Below are 22596 nucleotides of genomic sequence, written 5' to 3'. Positions count from 1 at the left end.
CTGTTTAGCATGAGGACTACTGCCGCCTGGAAGGCCCCCTGTATGCCCCTCACTATCCTGACTTGGAAATATATCGGCCGTTCCTTCACTGTCGCTGGGTCAAAATCCTGGAACTCTCTCCCTAACTGCAGAGTGGGTGTACCTACACCTGATGGACTGCAGCGGTTCAAGAAAGCGGCTCACCACCTCCTTCTGAAAGGCAATTAGGCATGGACAATAAATGCCGGCCTAGCTCGGGATGCCCCCATCCAATGAACGAATAAAAACAATACTTACCTGAAGTTGTATCCAGGGAGAGCTGGAATTCACCTTGTGTCCTCAGACTAATAAAATGAGGCTGTTCCGCAACCTCACACCCCACCCCTACCGTCACCCTCACTCCCACCCCCACTTGTGTCATCCCTCCCCATCCACTTCTGATCTCTGGGGCTGGCGGGCTTGGTAACCAGGGATTTGTGGCCAGATGATTGCAGCTGGGGTCCAGCGGGAATGGTCAGGAAAGTGAGGAACAGGGTGGAATCTGCAATAGGGGAGGCGGTGAGGATTGCCCGTTGGTGGGGGGTTTGGGGGGGTTAGGACATACCCCAGCACCTGCACCTTCTCGACCCGTGAGAAAGCTAAAAGTAAAGGTCAAACCTTACATAGAGTTATAGAATTTACAGTGCAGAAGCAGGCCATTTGGCCCATCAAGTCTGCACCAGCCCTTGGAAAGAGCACCCTACCTAAGCCCACACCACCACCCTATCCCCATATCCCCACCCAAACCAGCCCAACCTTATTGGACACTAAGGGGCAATTTAACATGGCCAATCCACTTAACCTGCACATTTTTGGATTGTGGGAGGAAACCCACGCAGACATGGGGAGAACGTGCAAACTCCGCACAGACAGTGACCCAAGCCGGGAATCGAACCTGGGACCCTGTAGCTGCGCAGCACCTGTGCTAACCACTGTGCTAGCGAGCCCCCCCCTTTCTGCCCTTCCTCTATCCAAGGAGCAGCTCTGGCCTGGGGTGCGGGGGGGGGCGGAGAAGCAGTCATTTACCCCACACCCCTTCCCAATTCAGGATTCTGGGCAGCTCCTGATAGCAGCCTCGTAAATTCAAAGTAAGATCCCATTGCTTCAGGATTTCAGGTTAAAATCATGGCACGCCCAGATCGGCCTGGGGGGGGGGGGGGGGGGGCTGCTCCGCCCCTTTATAACCCCCCCCCCCCCCCCCAGCCTCCACCGTTACGTTTTCTGAAGTGTGTGTTTCTGTGTTAAAACCCTCGAGCGCTGCGAACGTTTTCTTTTCTGCAGCGAGCAAATGGGAGGATTGGCTGAAGGTTATTTGTCTTCACCTGGAGCGCTGCCGCCGTGTAGAGTGTGTGCCATAAATCGCAGGGACAAGCTGAAAGTCAGTACAGCACCGACAGCTGATCCTTCATTCCAGTGTGAGCTTGTCATTCCAGCTGTGGACAGAATCAAATCCAATTTACCGCCTGGGTCATTGACGAAAGAACAAGTGGCCTGTCGAAGGAAGGTGCGGAGCATTAACCGCAATGAAACATGACTCACATTCTCCACATCAGTTTAAGCATTTGTTGCATTAGAATTTGTGTATCTTCTATATAATCGGAGATATTTCGACACCTGTTAATGAACCTGCCCAATGCACAGTGTCAGCACATCCCAAAACACTTTCCAACCAGTGAAGAATTTTTTGAAGTGTACCGTCACTGTTGCAATTCCCAAAATGCAGCCACCAATCTGCACACACAAATCCAACACAAACAGCAATGTCATCGTGGCAAGATCATTTGTTTCACTGGCGTTGATTGAAGGATAAATATTCACCCAGGACACTGGGAGGGAAATCCCCGACTCTTCAGAGTAGCGATATTTTATGTATCGGCTCCACCAGAGTCGCAGATAGGACCTCATGGGGCTGAATTGACCGATTGCCTGTAATGTCACTTGAGGCCCTCCCCCGATGCTCCACCTCCGATGGGCCGAAGCCCTGACGGCGTGGGCCACATGTGCTCACACCGTTCAGGGACCTCGCACGGCAGCCGTTCTGCTGGCAGGGGAGCCTTCGTCGGGAGCTGGGGGCACTGGTCGGGTTGGTCTGGGGGTGGCGAGGCTGGTTACAGGGGGGCAGTTTTTGGCAGGTCTGCTCCTCGCACGGCCGGCACCATGTTGCATGGCGTGGCCACCGTCGGCCGTCGCTGTGCGCACGCGCGGCCACAGACCTGGCCATTCTGCGACTGTATTCGCAGGTAAAGCCGGGGAGGCTTTACACCGCACGGCTGCCAGCCCCCCACCAGAATGAGGAGCGGTGCAGGGGTGGCACCGACTTTCTGGTCGTAAGACCAGTCGGATCCTGCGGACATAGCCACAGGATCGGAAAATCCAGCCCAATGTATGAAACACAGTGCGGCACTCCCTCAGTACTGATCCTCTGACAGTGCGGCACTCCCTCAGTACTGACCCTCTGACAGTGCGGCACTCCCTCAGTACTGACCCTCTGACAGTGCAGCACTCCCTCAGTACTGACCCTCTGGCAGTGCAGCACTCTCTCAGTACTGACCCTCTGACAGTGCGGCACTCCCTCAGTACTGACCCCCTGACAGTGCAGCACTCTCTCAGTACTGACCCTCTGACAGTGCAGCACTCCCTCAGTACTGACCCTCTGACAGTGCGGCACTCCCTCAGCACTGACCCTCTGACAGTGCAGCACTCACTCAGTATTGACCCTCTGACAGTGCAGCACTCCCTCAGTACTGACCCTCTGACAGTGCGGCACTCCCTCAGTACTGACCCTCTGACAGTGCAGCACTCCCTCAGTACTGACCCTCTGACAGTGCGGCACTCCCTCAGTACTGACCCTCTGACAGTGCGGCACTCCCTCAGTACTGACCCTCTGACAGTGCAGCACTGCCTCAGTACTGACCCTCTGACAGTGCGGCACTCCCTCAGTACTGACCCTCTGACAGTGCGGCACTCCCTCAGTACTGACCCTCTGACAGTGCAGCACTCCCTCAGTACTGACCCTCTGACAGTGCGGCACTCCCTCAGTACTGACCCTCTGACAGTGCGGCACTCCCTCAGTACTGACCCTCTGACAGTGCAGCACTGCCTCAGTACTGACCCTCTGACAGTGCGGCACTCCCTCAGTACTGACCCTCTGACAGTGCGGCACTCCCTCAGTACTGACCCTCTGACAGTGCAGCTCTCCCTCAGTACTGACCCTCTGACAGTGCAGCACTCCCTCAGTACAGACCCCCTGACAGTGCAGCTCTCCCTCAGTACTGACCCTCTGACAGTGCAGCACTCCCTCAGTACTGACCCTCTGACAGTGCGGCGCTCCCTCAGTACTGACCCTCTGACAGTGCAGCGCTCCCTCAGTACTGACCCTCTGACAGTGCGGCTCTCCCTCAGTACTGACCCTCTGACAGTGCAGTGCTCCCTCAGTACTGACCCTCTGACAGTGCGGCACTCCCTCAGTACTGATCCTCTGACAGTGCGACACTCCCTCAGTACTGACCCTCTGACAGTGCAGCACTCCCTCAGTACTGACCCTCTGACAGAGCGGCACTCCCTCAGTGCTGACCCTCTGACAGTGCAGCACTCCCTCAGTACTGACCCACTGACAGTGCGGCACTCCCTCAGTACTGACCCTCTGACAGTGCAGCGCTCCCTCAGTACTGACCCTCTGACAGTGTGGCACTCCCTCAGTACTGACCCTCTGACAGTGCAGCACTCCCTCAGTACTGACCCTCTGACAGTGCAGCTCTCCCTCCGTACTGACCCTCTGACAGTGCAGCACACCTTCAGTACTGACCCTCTGACAGTGCAGCACTCCCTCAGTACTGACCGTCTGAAAGTGCAGCACTCCCTCAGTACTGACCCTCTGACAGTGCAGCACTCCCTCAGTACTGACCCTCTGACAGTGCAGCGCTCCCTCAGTACTGACCCTCTGACGGTGCAGCACTCCCTCAGTACTGACCCTCTGACAGTGCAGCACTCCCTCAGTTCAGACCCCCTGACAGTGCTGCTCTCCCTCAGTACTGACCCTCTGACAGTGCGGCACTCCCTCAGTACGGACCCTCTGACAGTGCAGCACTCCCTCAGTACTGACCCTCTGACAGTGCAGCTCTCCCTCAGTACTGACCCTCTGACAGTGCAGCACTCCCTCAGTACAGACCCCCTGACAGTGCAGCTCTCCCTCAGTACTGACCCTCTGACGGTGCAGCACTCCCTCAGTACTGACCCTCTGACAGTGCAGCACTCCCTCAGTTCAGACCCCCTGACAGTGCAGCTCTCCCTCAGTACTGACCCTCTGACAGTGCAGCACTCCCTCAGTACTGACCCTCTGACAGTGCAGCACTCCCTCAGTACTGACCCTCTGACAGTGCAGCTCTCCCTCAGTACTGACCCTCTGACAGTGCAGCACTCCCTCAGTACAGACCCCCTGACAGTGCAGCTCTCCCTCAGTACTGACCCTCTGACAGTGCGGCACTCCCTCAGTACTGACCCCTGACAGTGCAGCACTCCCTCAGTACTGACCCTCTGACAGTGCAGCACTCCCTCAGTACTGACCCTCTGACAGTGCAGCACTCCCTCAGTACTGACCCTCAGACAGTGCAGCGCTCCCTCAGTACTGACCCTCTGACAGTGCAGCACTCCCTCAGTACTTTAAAAAAAAAAAAAATTTTATTAAAGGTTTTCATAAAATATCAAGAACAAAATGAGAAAGAAAAAAGAACCCAACAGGGTTAAGTACAAAACACAATGTAAAAAAGCAACCCCCCCAAACCTCTCCCCCGCTGTACATAAATAGTAAATAACATTAACACCCCGACTTAACACAACAGGTGTATACACCCCCTCAGACCTTGCAGTGTAAATAACATAAACAACAATAAAGTAACCCCCCCCCCCCGCCCCACCCCCGAGCTGCTGCTGCCATTGACCAATGTCTATCGTTCTGCCAGAAAGTCTAAGAACGGTTGCCACCGCCTGAAGAACCCTTGTACCGATCCTCTCAAGGCGAATTTCACCCTCTCCAATTTAATGAACCCTGCCATATCGCTGATCCAGGATTCCACGCTTGGGGGCCTCGCATCTTTCCACTGAAGGAGAATCCTTCGCCGGGTTACCAGGAACGCAAAGGCCAGAATTCCGGCCTCTTTCGCCTCCTGCACCCCCGGCTCCTCTGCCACCCCAAATATTGCGAGCTCCCAGCCTGGCTTGACCCTGGATCCTACCACCCTCGACACCGTCCTCGCTACGCCCTTCCAAAATTCCTCCAGCGCTGGGCATGCCCAGAACATATGGTTGTGATTTGCTGGGCTCTCTGAGCACCTAACACACCTGTCCTCACCCCCAAAGAACCGGCTCATCCTTGTCCCAGTCATGTATGCCCTGTGCAGCACCTTAAACTGTATGAGGCTGAGCCTCGCGCACGAAGAGGAAGAATTCACCCTCCCTAGGGCATCTGCCCACGTCCCCTCTTCGATCTCCTCTCCCAACTCCTCCTCCCACTTACCTTTCAACTCCACCACCGAGGCCTCCTCGTCCTTCCTGCATCACCTGGTAAGTTTCCGAGATTTTCACCACTCCCACCCACCCCCCCGAGAGCACCCTGTCCTGTACTGTGTGTGGCAGTATCCGCCGGAATTCCACCACCTGCCATCTGGCAAACGCCCTTACCTGTAAGTACCTGAAGGTGTTCCCCGGGGGGAGCCCGTACTTCTCCTCCAGCTCACCCAAGCTCGCAAACTTCCCATCCACAAACAGATCCCCCAACTTTCGTATCCCTGCCCTGTGCCACCCCGAAAACCCTCCACCTGTTCTCACTCCCTCAGTACTGACCCTCTGACAGTGCGGCACTCCCTCAGTACTGACCCTCTGACAGTGCAGCACTCACTCAATACTGCACTGGGTAGGTCAGCCTGGATTTGTGCTCCAGCCTCTGGGGCGAGACTTGAACCCACGACCTTCTGATTCCAGTGACAACCAGCCTTGTGGTATTCCAAAAACACTTGGACTCCTGTTTATCATCTCCTCACCTAGAAACAGTGTACCAAAAGGTTAAGGTTCATGTACAGCCGCTGTGTAAAAAGGAATATTGAGATCATAATACCAACGATAATGTCTATTAATAATTTGTTATCTCCTAGTTAATTTTGCAATTACCCACATCTGGATCCCCAATTCATGTTCTAGGCTAACATAGTAAACAACACTGCATTAATCCATTAGTGGGTATGGGTTAATATCACTCTGTGTGATGTCCCTGCCAGTGATCCTGAACCGTGAAGGTATATGTGAAATGTGGGCAGAATTTAAATTGATGGACTTGTACCAATCACAAGGGAAACACTCATAACTTAGCTTCAATCCATAAGTACATCAAACCAAGCTCTTTGACCCATCCAAATATCTCCTTATGTGACTCTGGTTTCAAACTTTATTTGGTGATGTGAAAGGCTTTGGCACATTTTATTGCATTCTCTGTTCAAATGCAATCCTTGTTATGTACGCATCACAGAATTGTTAATGGCGCAGAAGGAGGCCATTCGGCCCATCAAACAAACAATACAGGTTACCAAGATCTCTTCTTATTCAAATATATTTGTTGGCATTCCCATTAGAGGCCAGCATCTCTCTCCAAATTAGTAAAACAACTATGGAATCTTCCACGAAGATTGTTATAATCAGTGCAGTTTTGTATCTTATTATCATAGAATTTACAGTGCAGAAGGAGGCCATTCGGCTCATCGAGTCTGCACCGGCTCTTGGAAAGAGCACCCTACCCAAGGTCAACACCTCCACCCTATCCCCATAACCCAGTAACCCCACCAACACTAAGGGAAATTTTGGACACTAAGGGCAATTTATCATGGCCAATCCACCTAACCTGCACATCTTTGGACTGTGGGAGGAAACCGGAGCACCCGGAGGAAACCCACGCACACACGGGGAGGATGTGCAGACTCCGCACAGACAGTGACCCAAGCCGGAATCGAACCTGGGACCCTGGCGCTGTGAAGCAATTGTGCTATCCACAATGCTACCGTGCTGCCCATTGTTCCACCGTTAGCGGATGTGCCGTTGATTACAAAGGCCCTAATCGCTGGAATTCCCTCCGTAAACCTCTCCTCCTCCCCTTCTTTAAGAACTCCTTAAAACCTACCCCTTCAACCAAGCTTTGGTGAGCCATCACTAATATCTCTTTGTGTGACTCAATATTAGGTTTTGTTTTATAACACTCTTTTGAAGCACTTTGGGACATTTTGATTCTGGTCAATAATGCTATAGAAATACAAGTTATTCTGTGAATACACAGAAAACCAGCTTCAATCTACCAATCTTCACAATAAAGATTTTAAAATCTCCTTTTGCTGGGAGTTGCGATAAGTTTGCAGCTTTCCTTCTTCTGAAATCCACGTTGATAGTTTTTGCTCAAAAGGTGACCATGGTAGTGGCTGATAGATGTCAGGAGTCCTTGCTTCATCGAGCATCCCTGACGTGAGGGAGGGAGCGAACACTGGGCACATTCTTGTGGCTCTCTTGCTTCCCCTTGAGCTCGGCCACCTGTTATTACCTTCAGCTTGTAGCTGCGTGTGTGTCGCAGGCATTCGCCAAATGGCCATGGGCCTAGGATTGAACCAACAGAACAAATGTTCATCAGCAGCACAGTTTACTTGTGCAGGGAAGGTCAGGCAACCTTTGCACCAGCAAATGTCAGTTTGAGCAGAATTGCTTACAGCATTTATCAAACCCAGATCCCGAATTTCCATTGGTTTGCTTGCCTTCCTCCCTCTTTGGTTTGCCAGTCAGATCTCATTTGTGGCCACGCGGATGATTTGGCATCTCCAATTTCTAATCCTGTTGCCGTTCCTGATCATGGAAAGATGACGTAAATTGGGTGCAGTGTTTTGTTTCAGAGTCAAATCTAATGCAACGTTTTGAGTTTGTGTGGTCATCACGTTGAGCATGTTACTCATGTTGATGGTAATGAAACCCTCGAGATATTCAATAATCGTGGTTCAACCTACTGCTTTGGAACCCTGTCACTCCCAGCCTGTCATCTCGTATCTCCAACTGCCCCATGGTCTTTCTGATTTTTGTTTTTAGATGTCTTTCTCCCATAGCACCTCTCACTGATTAACTGCAGTGGATAAAGTAACATATTGGAGACAGTGTCATTATCAGTGTTCGATACCTTCTCTCCAGCTCCCCCACCGAGCAGATCTTGGTGTGAAAGGGGGAGGCAGTGGCGTAGTGGTATTGCCGCTGGACGAATAATCCAGAGACCCAAGATAATGCCCGGCTTCGAATCCCACCATGGCAGGTGATGGCATTTAAACTCAATGAAGTATCTGGAATTAAAAGTCTAATGAAACCATCGTTGATTGTTGTAAAAACCCATCTGGTTCATGAATGTCCTTTAGGGAAGGAAATCTGCCGCCTTTACCCGGTCTGGCCTACACGTGACTTCAGACCCACAGCAATGTGGTTGACTCTTAAAATGCCACCCAGCTCGAGGGCAATCAGGGATGGGCAATAAATGCTGGTCTTGCCCCCGATGCCCACATCCCAGGACAGAATAGAAAAAGAAAAACAGAATTATGTACAATGGCCCAAATTGAAAAGCGAAGCTTCTGCACTAATAAATTCAACATGAATGACAGGCCTGTTGAACTCGTTCTTGTTTCTTTCACAGCGGGATGCTAAAGGCCTCTATCTCATAGACCTCCTCTGCCATCACATGAACCTGCTAGAAAAGGACTACTTTGGAATCAGGTTTGTGGATCCTGACAAGCAGCGGGTAGGTTCTGGGAGATACCGTTGGGCAGTAATGTATGAGCAGACTGTAGGTGGGGCCTTGGCTTTCTCCACAGGAACTCTTCCCCTGTTATACGCCTGGAGCACAATTTGCCGAAGAATAGCCACGTCGTGGCGCTGTTATCAGCAGTAATTCTTCACCTTGCCCCTCACAGCCAGAAGAATATTGTACTCTTCCACAAGAATGAGACCTTTCAGCCCTTGCTGATTGTTCTGTAATTCATCTTAACTCCTTGTACAAACCTTGTCTAAGAAAAGTCTGTCAATCACGGTTTTTAGGGCAGCACGGTGGCGCAGTGGTTAGCACTGCTGCCTCACGGCGCTGAGGTCCCAGGTTTGATCCCGGCTCTGGGTCACTGTCCGTGTGGAGTTTGCACATTCTCCCCGTGTCTGCGTGGGTTTCGCCCCCACAACCCAAAAATGTGCAGGGTAGGTGGATTGGCCACGCTAAATTGCCCCTTAATTGGAAAAAATAATTGGGTAATCTAAACTTTAAAAAAAAAATCATGGTTTTTAAATTTTCAATTGATGCCTTGGCAGAGATTTCCAGATTCCAGCTACCCTTTTTATGAAAAAACGCTTCCTGACCTCATTCCTCAATGGCCTGCCTCGAATTTGAAGGTTACGACCTCTTGTTTTGCAACCCCTCCCCCCAGAGGGAATTGTTCCTCTTTCCAGCTACCCTATCAACCTTTTATCATCATTTTAAACACCTCAATTAAATCACCGGCAGTGTTAATGAGCACTCAAAAAAGTCAGAGTGGAAGAGGTGATGGTGTATGGAGAAGCCAGCCCAGCCCACGCACGGAGAGGCAGCCTGTTCTCCCTATATTGCACAGGCACCAATTGTTCTCAATGAGACTTGTTCTGAAATGAAGTGTGTGTAGAGCGGGAAAGCAGGCTGTGACTTCAACGGGAATAATCATGCTATTGGGTCAGAATTTACTGGAGAGAGGCGTCCCAGGCCGGTTAGACCTGCTTGGGTGGGAAAAATGGCTTTTCCCTCAAAGCTGCAGGATTGTGAGCTGAAGGCCACAGGGGATCTGGCATAAGTAAAGATCGGGAAAGGAAGATTGGATTAAAAGAGAGAGAAAGAAGGGAGGTTGTGGAAAAGAAAGAAAGAAATTGACATTTACAAAAATCTCCTAAAACAATTCACTGCCTAAAGGAGGGAATCTCCACAGTTGTAACTGTTCGCTTTCTGGGCAAGAGGGGTTGATTGACAATCATTAACAATTAGCGCATTGTTCTAAGGTCCTCGCACTGTTAATTTCTAGTCTCTGTTCAATGACAATGCTGCAGCCTTGGGAAATATATGACAAAGGAAAGTGTGAAGCTAATGTAAATTGTCCAGCAACCTGGGGTGATTCACGAGCCATCGCTTCCTTGCCAAAAATTGCTTCCTTCCAGTAAACTCTGGTCTGTTATATCTAATAACAATGTTCGATTATTGCCATGTTCTATGTTGCTGTCTGTGCTATAAAATCTGATGTTCTGTGTTCCATCTTCATGTCAATCTTTGAGGCTTCCAGAACGTATTCATGGAGCTTTGAGTTGGCAATGTGGTGTGCTTGGAGCATGAACAGGGAATAGAAATGTATGAATTGGATTATCTTTAAATCCAAAAAGATAAACGATTTCTTCAAAACACGAGCCATTGATTTGCTGGTATGACGGACAAACTGTAATCGTGTATTTTCCACTCCGATGTTTGCAAAGTAGAGACACAACTCATTTTTTTGCTTTTGTTGTAATTGCCCTCCAGTAACCAGCACCCTCCACTGCCACTCCAGATCTATTGACTGCTGAGGGTTGGTAACCTGATTTTACCCCCATCCCTCTCTGCATAATGATGTACCCACCCCCTCACCCACTTGGGATCTCTTCTATGACTTGCCATCTGAAATTGAGAACTCAATGGGCGAGAAGTTGGGAGGCATGAGCTGGCGTCTTGGTGCAATGTGGCAGAACATGTTGGCACTCCGGCATGCAACACTACAGTACTACCTTCACATGCCCCTTCTCTCAAAACATAACGATTCAGAAGCTACTCATTAGATCTCGATCTCTGACAAGGACCTAATCAACAAATGTTAAAGTCCCTATGTTACCATATTGGAGAGTCTTCAATCAGAACCAATTCTTCCAAACAGTTGGAGGGAGCTGAGTGAAAGCTTCTATCAGACATTACGGTGTTACGGGATCCTGCAGGCATGCTGCAACTCTGCAAGTACAACTTTTAACTCTTTGAATGTTTAATCTGAATGCTCTGTTTTTAACCACTTTGTGGCTGATTCAATATTCATCAAGGTGAGAGAGAGATGTCAGTGTTGGTTGTTAAGTAATGGGTTAAGAGACATTGCAATTAGTTGTCTCATTTATGTTAAGTATCCATTAATTGACACTGATATGTAAAGGGGCTTCAGGTGGCCTCTGTCAGGTGATGTATAGTGAGAGTTTTGTGCAAAGGCTGTTGGAATGAAATAAATGTGTGTTTGTGAAAAAGGAACAGAACGTTAGACTCTTCATATCACAGCAACTAAAACGTCTAACAATTGGTAGCAGAGGATAGTTGCTGTGTAAATGTGAAGGGTTGAAAGATACAACTTTTCCAGATCAAACCAAGGAGTGAGTGAGAAAAGAAAAAAAAAAGGGATATATGAACCGAGGATAAAGATGGCTGGATATGACTATCCTCCCTTATTTTCTGAAAGGGAATCGTACGACCAATGGAGAAGTGCAGTAGTTATGTGGACTAAGGTAACTGCTTTGGGAAAGAGAAAACAAGGTATGGCATTGGCTCTTTCTCTACCATATGGCAGTAAAATCCGAAACAAAGTGCTTTCTGAGCTGGAATTGGAAGAGTTAGACTCAGAAGAAGGTCTGGAGACTTTATTACATTATATGGATAAGATTTATAAGAAAGATGACTTGTTAAGTGCGTATGAAGCATGGTCGGATTTTGATAAGTTCTGGAAAATGGAGGATATCTCCATGGAAGACTATATACTGGAATTTGGCAGACTATATAAAAGGCTGCAGAAACACAACCTAAAATTTCCACAGTTTGTGTTGGCCTTTAAATTACTTGACTGTGCTAGAGTGAGCAACATGGATAGGCTCCTGGTTTTGACAGGAGTTCAGTTTACTGATAAGGATACCTTATTCGAACAGATGACAAAAGCTTTACAAAAGTTTCTGGGGAAACATTTGATTCCGATGGCTCTGATGACCCAAATAGGTCAGCCTGCAATAAGGCAGAATATGGAAGATACACTACTAACAGGATGGCGAAATCGTATAGCTACGAACAGGGCTCAAGACTATAGAAGGAGACCGAGACAAGGAAATTATGAAGACAGAAACCCAGTTAGAACCTACAATCGGAAGATGAACCCCAGAAATGCACGGGGCATGATAAATCGATGTTTTCGATGTGACTCTCAATACCATTATGCTTTCAACTGTCCAACTCGTTACGATAGAGTGTTTGAAGCGACACATGACACGGAAGAGTCAGAAGAGGAAAAAGATAGTGACCAGAAAGGAGGCATTGTCCTATTGACAAGCAGTTTTACAGAATCCTTCAACTGTGCTGTATTGGACAGTGGCTGCACATCTAGTGTGTGTGGAATTGACTGGTTAAAATGTTACCTGGACTCTTTGAATGCTGAAAATCGTAACAAGGTTAAGGAATTTGAAAGTTCCACAAGTTTCAGGTTTGGGGGATTATACTCTGAAGTCGCTGAAAAGAGTGGCGATCCCTTGCAATATTGCCGGAGTGAATCATTAGCACGGATGTTGTATCAAGTGAGATACATTTGCTTCTGAGCAGACCGTCGATGAAGAAAGCACACATGAAACTGGATATGGAACAGGATAAGGCAACAGTTTTTGGAAAGACGGTGGACTTACAATTTACACAGTCGGGACGCTATTGTATTCCATTACTGACAAATAATATTTCAAGTAGAGTGGTTAAGGATGTGTTAATGGCAGTTGAAAATGGGACTTTAGCTGATAAAAAGCTTGTGGTATTAAAACTGCATAGGCAATTTGCACACCCGTCTCCTCGGAGGCTGAAAACATTTATTAAAGGGTGCAGGGGTAAGGGATGACGACTATACTAAACTGATAGAACAGGTTAGTGACTGCTGTGAAGTTTATAGGAAGTACAGAAGGACACCAGCACGACCGATAGTAACCCTACCTTTGGCCAGGGATTTTAACGACATTGTGGTAATGGACCTTAAGATCTGGGATAAAGCAAATAATATATTTATTTTGCATTTTGTAGATTTAGCAACAAGATTTAGTCAATCAACGATTGTACGAAGTAAAGAAAAGAGAGTAATTCTGGATCAAATCGTCGAAAAATGGATAGGGACAGGAATGGGTCCACGGCAAAATTCCTTACGGACAATGGGGGAGAATTTGCTAATGATGAGTTTAGGAATATGTGTGAAAACATGAATATCAGAGTTATGAATATGGCTGCAGAAAGCCCATTTAGTAATGGTGGCTGTGAAAGAAATCATGCTGTCATCGATGACAGTAACTTCATTGCAGCCTACTTGTGACAAAAAAGATTATTATAAAAGAAAGATTATAAACTCAGCAGGTCCGGCAGCGTCTGTGGAGAGAGATACCGAAGCCAGGATTCTCCATTCTGGAGCCCAGGTGCTCCCACTGGCAGAGAATCCCTGCTGGTCTCCCCTGGTACTTGAAGCGGGGCCCGGTGTGAAAGTATCTCCCCTTCACCATGCTAATTTAAACATGGCGGAGAGCTCGCTGGGTTCCAAATTGCTGCAGCGCCGAGAATCATCCCCCTATTATTGGGACCTCGGTGAATCTCTCACCACCGAGGTCACGCTTTGGTTGATTTTCAGCACTTGTGGAGTCGCGCTCACCAGGAGGACCAGCTCCTCGCAGACCGGGCCGGGGGGGGGAGCCATTTTGAAAGCTGCCCCGATCTCTACACGCCCCTCCTCCCCCCTTTTCAGGCTCCCCTTGCTTTCTGGACCCTCCCCTTTCACCCCCCCCCTCAACCTTCTCGTGGCCCATGGAAACCCCCCCTCACCCCGCTGTAATGTGCCAGGCCCCCCCCCCCCCACTCTGGCCCGACCCCTGGAAGTGCCAACCTGTCACCCGGCACCTTGGCACTGCCACCCTGGCCGCACTGTCAGGTTGCCAGGTTGGCAGGCCCAAGGCACCCGAGTGTCAGTGCCCGTGCCAGCGTACCACCCTGCCCTGTCCCAGACCACCTGGGGGTCTCTAATGTTCTGCGAACACACTCCCCCCCCCCCCCTCACCCGAGGTGCCATAACGCTTGGTCCACGTTTGTAAAAACCAGTGCTCAATGGCGCCCGGTTGAGGCACACGGGCGCGACCGTTTACTCGTGGACACTGGGTGAAAGTGGTCTCCGGGTATTTAAATGAGCCAAATGACTCATTTAAATCTAATTATCTGGATCACGCCCAGTGAGGCCCCGATCACACCGGGCGGAGCGAGTCGGGTGTTAGGGGCCAGGGTTTAGAGAATCCCAAAGTGTATCATGGAGTTCACCTGACCCACAACTTTTAATAGATTGTGGTATGGGGAGCACACGGCCCACTCTACAGGTGTGGGTCAGCAGAAATGGAAAAGTATTTTTTTAATTCTCTGAACTCAAGTTAACCTTTTTAAAACATACAGTGAACATCTTAGCAACCATTAATTGAAATACAACCCCCAAAGAATACAACACTAAGTAATCCTTAAGCTGTCCGTTTAACATCCATAAGACTTAAAAAAGAGCTTTTAAGAGAAGCACATCAGGTTAAAGTCACTACTGAGAGCAGTTATTAGTTTTAAATCACTAAAGGATCGATTTACAGTCTTTAGATTACAGAGAGAGAGACTAATACCCCTTCTGGCTGTGACTGCAGCTATCCAGCTCTGAAAACGAAACTAAAACACACCCTGCAGCAAACAGCCTAAAACGAAAGTAAAAAGCTGACAGACAGCCCAGCTCCACCCACACTCTGACATCACTGATAAACACCTGTTTCTTAAAGGTACATTTCTTTTTTGTTTTAATAAACATTTTATTGAGGTATTTCTTTGGCATTGTAACAACAACAAAATTAACAATGTACATAACAAGGAAAATAATAAAGGTACATTTCTTAAACACCCATTTCTTAAAGGTACTCTCACATGACACGGGTGGCTAGCAATCGGCCTGGTGCCCGGCGCAGAGCCTCATTTGGAGTTCACGCGGGATTCACCCGTTGTGTCCCGCTCTGCGGTGGCCGCAATGTGGTGGCTGAATCACACTCTGCAGCATCGTGGTAAACACATTTATTTAAGACGTGTTCCAGATGTGCACTTGTTTGACTGAAAAGGTTGACCAGATGTTTTAGTGAATGTTGTGGTGTAGCCATTGCCGAGTCCAGGCAACACCCAACACGACATGATTCCAGTAGTGGAAGCTAACCAGCGACTGTGAGACCTACCTTCACCCTTTCAGAAATCCGCCATCCTGCTCCATGGACACCATCAGCCCGCCGCAGCCGCTCCAAATCGCTGGAAATCTCGGCGTGAACTGGAAGCTGTTTAAACAACGCTTCCGGCTCTTCCTAGAAACCACAGACAGGGAGAATGCATCGGACACCAGGAAGATCGCCCTCCTCCTCTCCACGGCGGGTACACACTCTGTGTCCAGAAGGCACGTCCGACTTCCCGGATGCAGACTTTAGGGCGCAGCTCCACTCACTCCTCGCGCACAACCAGGAGGTTTTCGAGGGCATGGGTACACTGCCCTACACGTACAGAATACGGCTCAAACCGGACGCCACCCCGGTCATTCACGCACCTCGTAGGGTCCCAGCACCACTCAAGGACCGCCTCAAGCAGCAGCTGCGGGACCTACAGGACCAAGGAGTGCTTTCCCGGTTCACGGAGCCAATGCCAAGGGTCAGCTCCATGGTGTGCGTCAAGAAGCCCTCCGGCGAGCTCCGGATCGGTATCGACCCAAAAGATTTGAATAACAACATTATGAGGGAACACTACCCCATACCCAAACGAGAAGAAATCACGAGCGAAATGGCTCGGGCAAAAATATTCACCAAGCTTGATGCCTCAAAGGGTTTTTGGCAGATTCAACTGGATCAGTCCAGCAGGAAACTGTGCACTTTCAACACTCCATTTGACAGATACTGCTACAATAGGATGCCATTCGGCATCATTTCTGCCTCCGAGGTGTTCCATCGCATCATGGAACAGATGATGGAGGGCATCGAAGGGGTACGCGTCTATGTAGACAACGTTATCATCTGGTCCACTACACCACAGGAGCACATCAGTCGTCTCCAGCGTGTCTTTGCACGGATACGAGATCAGGGCCTACGCCTCAACCGAGCCAAGTGTTCTTTTGGCCAGACTGAGCTAAAGTTTTTGGGGGACCACATCTCCCGGTCAGGGGTGCGGCCGGATGCCGACAAAGTGGCAGCCATCACAGCCATGCCGCAGCCGGCAGACAAGAAGGCAGTGCTGCGCTTTCTCGGGATGGTCAACTTCCTGGGGAAGTTCATTCCTAACCTTGCTTCGCACACAACTGCTCTTCGCCACCTGGTCAAAAATTCAACGGAATTCCAGTGGCTGCCCGCACAGCAGAGTGAATGGGAGGAGCTCAAGGTCAAGCACACCACCGCCCTGGTACTGGTGTTTTTCGATACCACACGGGAAACAAAGATCTCAACTGACGCCAGCCAGTCCGGCATTGGGGCGGTACTCCTGCAACTGGACAACACCGCATCATGGGCCCCGGTCGCCTATGCTTCGCGGGCCATGACCCCCACAGAACAGCGCTATGTGCAGATTGAGAAGGAGTGCCTAGGCCTGTTGACCGGCATCGACAAATTCCACGATTATGTGTATGGTCTTCCGCAGTTCACTGTGGAGACCGACCATCGCCCCCTGGTCGGCATCATTCAGAAGGACCTCAACGATATGACCCCTCGCCTCCAGCGCATTCTGCTCAAGCTCCGGAGGTACGACTTCCAACTTGTATACACCCCGGGGAAGGACCTCATCATCGCAGATGCTCTGTCCAGGGCGGACCGCGCGACTTGGATGGGTTCGTTTGTCAGGTCGACGCACAGGTAGCCTTCACATCGGCCAATCTGCCGGCCACTGAAGCCCGTCTGGCCCACATTCGCCATGAGACTGCGGCTGACCCCCTTCTACAGCGGGTAATGCGCCACATGACAGAAGGGTGGCTCAAGGGGCAGTGCCCACAATTTTACAATATCCGGGACGACTTGGCCGTCATTGATGGTGTCCTCTTGAAGTTGGACCGGATTGTGACCCCACACAGCATGCACCGGCTTGTCCTCGAACAACTGCACGAAGGCCATCTCGGAGTTGAGAAGCGCAGGCGGAGGGCCCGAGAGGCTGTGTACTGGCCGGGCATCAGCGACGACATCGCCAACATGGTGCTTAACTGCCCCACCTGCCAAAGGTTTCAGCCGGCGCAACCCCCTGAGACACTTCATCCCCATGAGTTGGTCACGTCCCCTGGGCGAAGGTGGGCGTGGACCTCTTTCATGCGCTCGGCAGGGACTACATCATTCTGATTGACTACTTCTCAAGTTATCCGGAGGTCATACGCCTGCACGACACGACATCATCAGCTGTCATCCGGGCATGCAAAGAAACCTTTGCTCGCCATGGAATTCCGCTTACTGCCATGTCTGACAACGGGCCTTGCTTTGCGAGCCAAGAATGGTCTTCCTTTGCCACTTCATACAACTTCACACAAGTGACGTCCAGTCCCTTGCATCCTCAGTCGAATGGCAAGGCGGAAAAGGGCGTCCACATCGTGAAGCGGCTCCTCTGCAAGGCTGCTGATGCCGGATCTGACTTCTGTTTAGCCCTGCTGGCCTATCGCTCGGCCCCACTGTCCACGGGCCTCTCACCAGCCCAGCTGTTGATGGGTCGCGCCCTCAGGACCACTGTGCCGTCCATTCATGTTCCTAAACCCGACCATGCTCCAGTACTGCAAAGGATGCGACAGCAGTGTGCTCAGCAGAAGGTGGCACATGACGCTCGGGCAACTGATCTTCCTGCCCTGGTGCCTGGAGACAACGTCCGCATACACCTACCGGAGGGTGGCTGGTCAGCAACCGCTGAGGTTCTCCGCCGCGTGGCTCTCCGCTCGTTCCTGGTTCGCATGCCTGATGGCTCCATTCGTCACCGTAATCGGCGGGCCCTTCGTCTGGCTCCGCGCTCGCTACGAGATCATGCACTGGTGCCACACCCTTCTGTTGTCCCTGATGTCGACTTTGTTGAGCTTCCTGCCACTCTGCCTCATCCTCTCTCGCCCGTGGCCAGGCCCATTCCTCAGCCGGTGGATCCTGACCCACCCTTGATGCGGTCAACCCGAATTCGTCGCTCACCTGAGAGACTTGACTTATGAGCCTGTTAGCACATTGGACTCACTGAATTGTTTTACAGTACTGTTCACGAGTTCCTTTTCTTGTTGTTCATTGTTCCAGACGTTTTCTCTCATTGTTTGCTGATTGCATTTGTTCTGTTATTGGTACAACCTTGTTGCTCTGCTGCACCTGACACCTTCCTCTGTATATAGTTTAGCCTCATGTACATGTTGTAAATATTGCACACAAATACTCAGATGCACTCAGTACACATTTCTATTTATTAGCATGTAGGCACATATCCTTGTGAAAGGGGGGATGTCATGATATCCACATCAGCATATCATGGTGCAATCACACACACAATCACACACAGCTGGCTGCTGCTAGAATGAGCGGGAACTCTCCTGTCCCCTGTCTTTATAGTGCTTGTGCTCTCACTGGTGATTGGCTGCGGTGTTATGTATGCTGGTTGGTCCTACTGCATGTCCATCAGTGTGTGTGTGTGATTGCACCATAATGTACTGATGTATATTATGACAAAGAGTAACTAAGGTCTTATTACAATTATATAGCGCATTGATCAGACCACACCTGGAGAATGTTTTTTTATTGATGGTGTAAATCTGGTGCACAATGCAAACGCTCTTGTCAATTTTTTTTGGTTGCAAACAAGACAAATTGGCCAGTGATTTATGGAATGGAACTCACGTTGTATCACCCCCTCCCCACTCCCTTGCTACCAATTGCTGCATTTTTTTTAACACCCCGATAACGTCAGGACAGCACGAACCGCCTTGAATTTTTCCAGCGGTCCCTGGGCCAGAATTAACTCAGTGCGCTGCTGTGTGTGAGAGGAGAATTAATTCCGTTTCCCTGGCTGTTAAATCTGACAGCACCTCTCACACTCTGAGGGATTTGGTTTCGCAGAATAGTACAGGAGAGAAAACACATTACATGGTGCATTGAGAGGATGGGAACTATCGCCTTGCCTGAGAACTGCCGACAGATGTCTTCCAGTTTAATAAATTATCATCTCATTTCTCAAGTTCGTTTCTATTCTTGCTGCCTGTGGGAGTCTTCGGATGATGTGGAAGGCGTTTTAATGCATTTGTGGGATTACACATTAAGACGTTTGAAATTTGAAAGCAGGCGGTAGGGTTTTAAGTTCCTTGTTAAAAAAAAAGGAGTATTAAGCTGTAATAGATGCCATGGCAACATATGTATTTAAATTAGATAATCTGTTGGTGAACGTCACTTTGGAGAGGTTTGGGATGTGATTCATGGGGCCAGTGTAGGATGAGTTTAGAGAACCAAATAGCAGCGACTGAGTGGCTCGGTCCTCAGAGCCCAACACAGAGATGACTGAGTTTTAATAACATTTGACAGAGCAGACTTCACAGCAGAGAGAGTATCTGATCCAGCCATTCAGTTCAGTTGCTTGTTCCTGGTTAATTGTGCAAACTACATCCCTGTTTGCAATGCGGCACACCGTCCCTCTGTGGAGGGGCCTAGCACGGCGCCGAGCCTGCTCGGGGGTGGCAGTGTTAACTGCATGAACATTATTTGGTATTTAAAGAGAAGAGAGGCTTGTCATTCTCATGTAGTTGTGTGAAGAGGTTAGGGAAACTGGGATCATTCTCCGTTCAGCAAAGGAGCTTAAGAGGGGATTTAATAAAGGTGTTGAAAATCATGAGGGGTGAAAAGGGAGAAACAGCCTCAAAGGTTGGAGGGTCAGCGACTAGAGGTCACGGGTTTGCGATAATTCCCAAAACGAACACTGGGGTGATGAGAATTCTTTCACACAGTGAGTAATTGTGATCGGGAATGTGTTGACTGGGTGGAAGCAGATTCAACAATAACATCCAAAGAAAGATTGGAGAAGTTCTTGAGGGAAGAAATTTGCAAGGTTATGGGGAAAGACTGGGGGGTCGGGTGTTAGTGGGACTCGTTGCATAACTATTTCAGAGAGCGAGCATCAGCATGATGGGCTGAATGGTCTCCTTCTGTAAATTATATTGACATAAAGGAATGTCGTGCTGGAGCGTGGGGAACGTACGCAAGTTTCTAAATGTTCCACGTCAGATCCAGCATGTAATTCTGGGTGTGGTGGTCATGCAGATAATGTAGTAATCCCAAGACTGGTAGAAATTGAGTCCAAATCCAGCCACGGCAGTTTAAGAAACCTCTCCTTTTTCAAAAAATTGTTAAAAATCTGGTAAATATCCTGTTGTTACCATTAATGGGGCAACGTGCCAGTGAATATAGAAATAAGAGGTTAGTCCAGATGAATGTGTGGCAGGAGAGATGGTGCAGGAGGGAGGGCTTTCGATTTCTAGGACATTGGGACCGTTTTGGGAGACGGCGGGACCTGTGCAAGGCGGACGGGTTGCACCTGAATGGAAATGGGAATGGCATTCTTGCAGGGAGGTTTGCTGTGCCGTTGGCTAACTTGGCAGGGGGTGGGGGGGAGGATCCTGAGAGAACGTTCAGCAGGGGGGAGATTGCAAAGTCAAAATTAGAGGAGATGCCAAGTAAATCAGGAAGGCATAGAAGTTATAGGCCGATTAAATCACAAGGGAGTTTGGCAAGATTGGATGGTATTTATTTTAATGCAAGGAGTCTGACGAATAAGGCAGATGAGTTTTTAAAAATAAATTTAGAGTACCCAATTATTTTTTTCCAATTAAGGGGCAATTTAGCGTGGCCAATCCACCTACCCTGCACATCTTTGGGTTGTAGGGGGGAAACCCATGCAGGCACAGGGAGAACGTGTAAACTCCACACGGACAGTGACCCAGAGCTGGGATTCGAACCCGGGTCCTCAGCGCCGTAGGCAGCAATGCTAACCACTGTGCCACCGTGCTGCCCTAAGGCAGATGAGTTGAGGGCACAAAGTAAAACATGGAGGTAGGTCTACATGCAGTCATTGAGATATGACTGAGAGAAGGGCAGGATTATCAGCTCAATATTCCAGGATATTGAATCTTCAGACAAGAGAGGGAAGGAGGTTAAAGAAGAAGGGGTGTTGCAATTTTGATTAGGGAACCAATTCCAGAAGTAAAGCGGGACTGCATCTTAGGAGGCTCTTTAAATGAAGCCATGTGGGTAGAACTTAAAAATCAAAAAGGAGCAATCACATTACTGGGGGTGTTCTATAGGTCCCCTGACAGTCCAAAAGGATTAGAAGAGCAGATTAGTGGGCAAATTTCAGAGAAGTATATAAGTAATAGGGTAGTGATAGCTCCCGATGGGCAGAGTTCCCAACAGCGCGGTTGACGTGTGGCCTGAGCGGTCGGGAACCCGGCGTGGCGGCCGCGGACTGGGATCCGTTGGGGGGGGGGGGCTTCATCGAGGGCTTGGGGGCTGGTGGGGTTGGCCAGAGGGTGGCCAGTGGGGTCGCGTGTGGTGGGTCGGGTCCGCCAGGTCCGATGCCATGTTGTACGGCGCCGTGTGCATGCGCGGCCAGGGACCCGGCCATTCTCCGGACGTTTTCGGCACGGGAGCCGGGAGTTTCATCGGACACCGCTGCTAATCCCTCACAGGTCCCGGAACCATTAAGGACCACAGTGGCAATTTGTGTGTGCAGCAGGAGGATGTAGGTAGGGTTCTAAATTAATATTTTGCATTGGTGTTCACTAGTGAAAGGGCCAATGGGTATAGAAATCAGCCAGGAGGACTATGATAAAACTAAAAAAATTAACATGGACAGAGAGGAGGTGTTGGGTGGTCTGGGAGGTTTGAAAGTAGATAATTCACCAGCTCAGATGAAATGTATCTCAGGCTGTTGAGTGAGGCAAGGGAGGAAATAGGAGGGGCGCTGGCAATGATTCTCAATACCTCTCTAGCCACAGGAGAGGTACCGGAGGACTGGAGGATCGCCAATGTGGTACCATTATTCAAGAAGGGAGGAAGGGATAAACCAGGAAGCTACAGGCCAGTCAGGCGAACCTCAGCGGTGGGAAACTATTGGAAACAAATCTGAGAGTCAGAATTAATCTGCATTTGGAGAGACAGCGCAGCATGGTTTTGTTAAGGGGAGGTCACGTCTGACCAACTTGATTACATTTTTCAAAGAGATGACCAGTGTGTGGATGAGGGAAACACATTTGACGTAGTCTGCAGGACTTCAGCAAGACTTTTGATAAGGTCCCACATGGGAGACTGATAGCGAAGGTAAGAGCCCGTGGGTTGCAAGGAAATTTGGCAAATTGGGTCCAGCATTGGCTGAGTGTCAGGAAGCAGAGGGTGTTGGTCGAGGGGTGTTTTTCTGACTGGAAGCCTGTGTCCAGTGCTAACGCCCTTGCTGTATGGTTTATATAAATGGTTTAGACTTGAATG

General features: G+C 49.6%; 1 protein-coding gene across 1 annotated transcript in view; it reads left to right on the top strand.

The window, feature by feature from the left end:
• frmd5a (FERM domain containing 5a) overlaps positions 1–22596 on the top strand; it is a 352980-nt gene that overhangs the window by 205853 nt on the left and 124531 nt on the right. The window contains 1 exon segment of the mRNA XM_072470394.1: positions 8714–8818. Coding sequence (XP_072326495.1) covers positions 8714–8818 — 105 coding nt within the window.

Source organism: Scyliorhinus torazame, chromosome 12, assembly GCF_047496885.1.
Source record: "Scyliorhinus torazame isolate Kashiwa2021f chromosome 12, sScyTor2.1, whole genome shotgun sequence".
In the NCBI taxonomy this organism is placed as follows: Eukaryota; Metazoa; Chordata; class Chondrichthyes; order Carcharhiniformes; family Scyliorhinidae; genus Scyliorhinus; species Scyliorhinus torazame.
The sequence above is the reverse complement of the archived record's forward strand: the minus strand, read 5'-3'. Positions and strand labels throughout refer to the sequence as shown.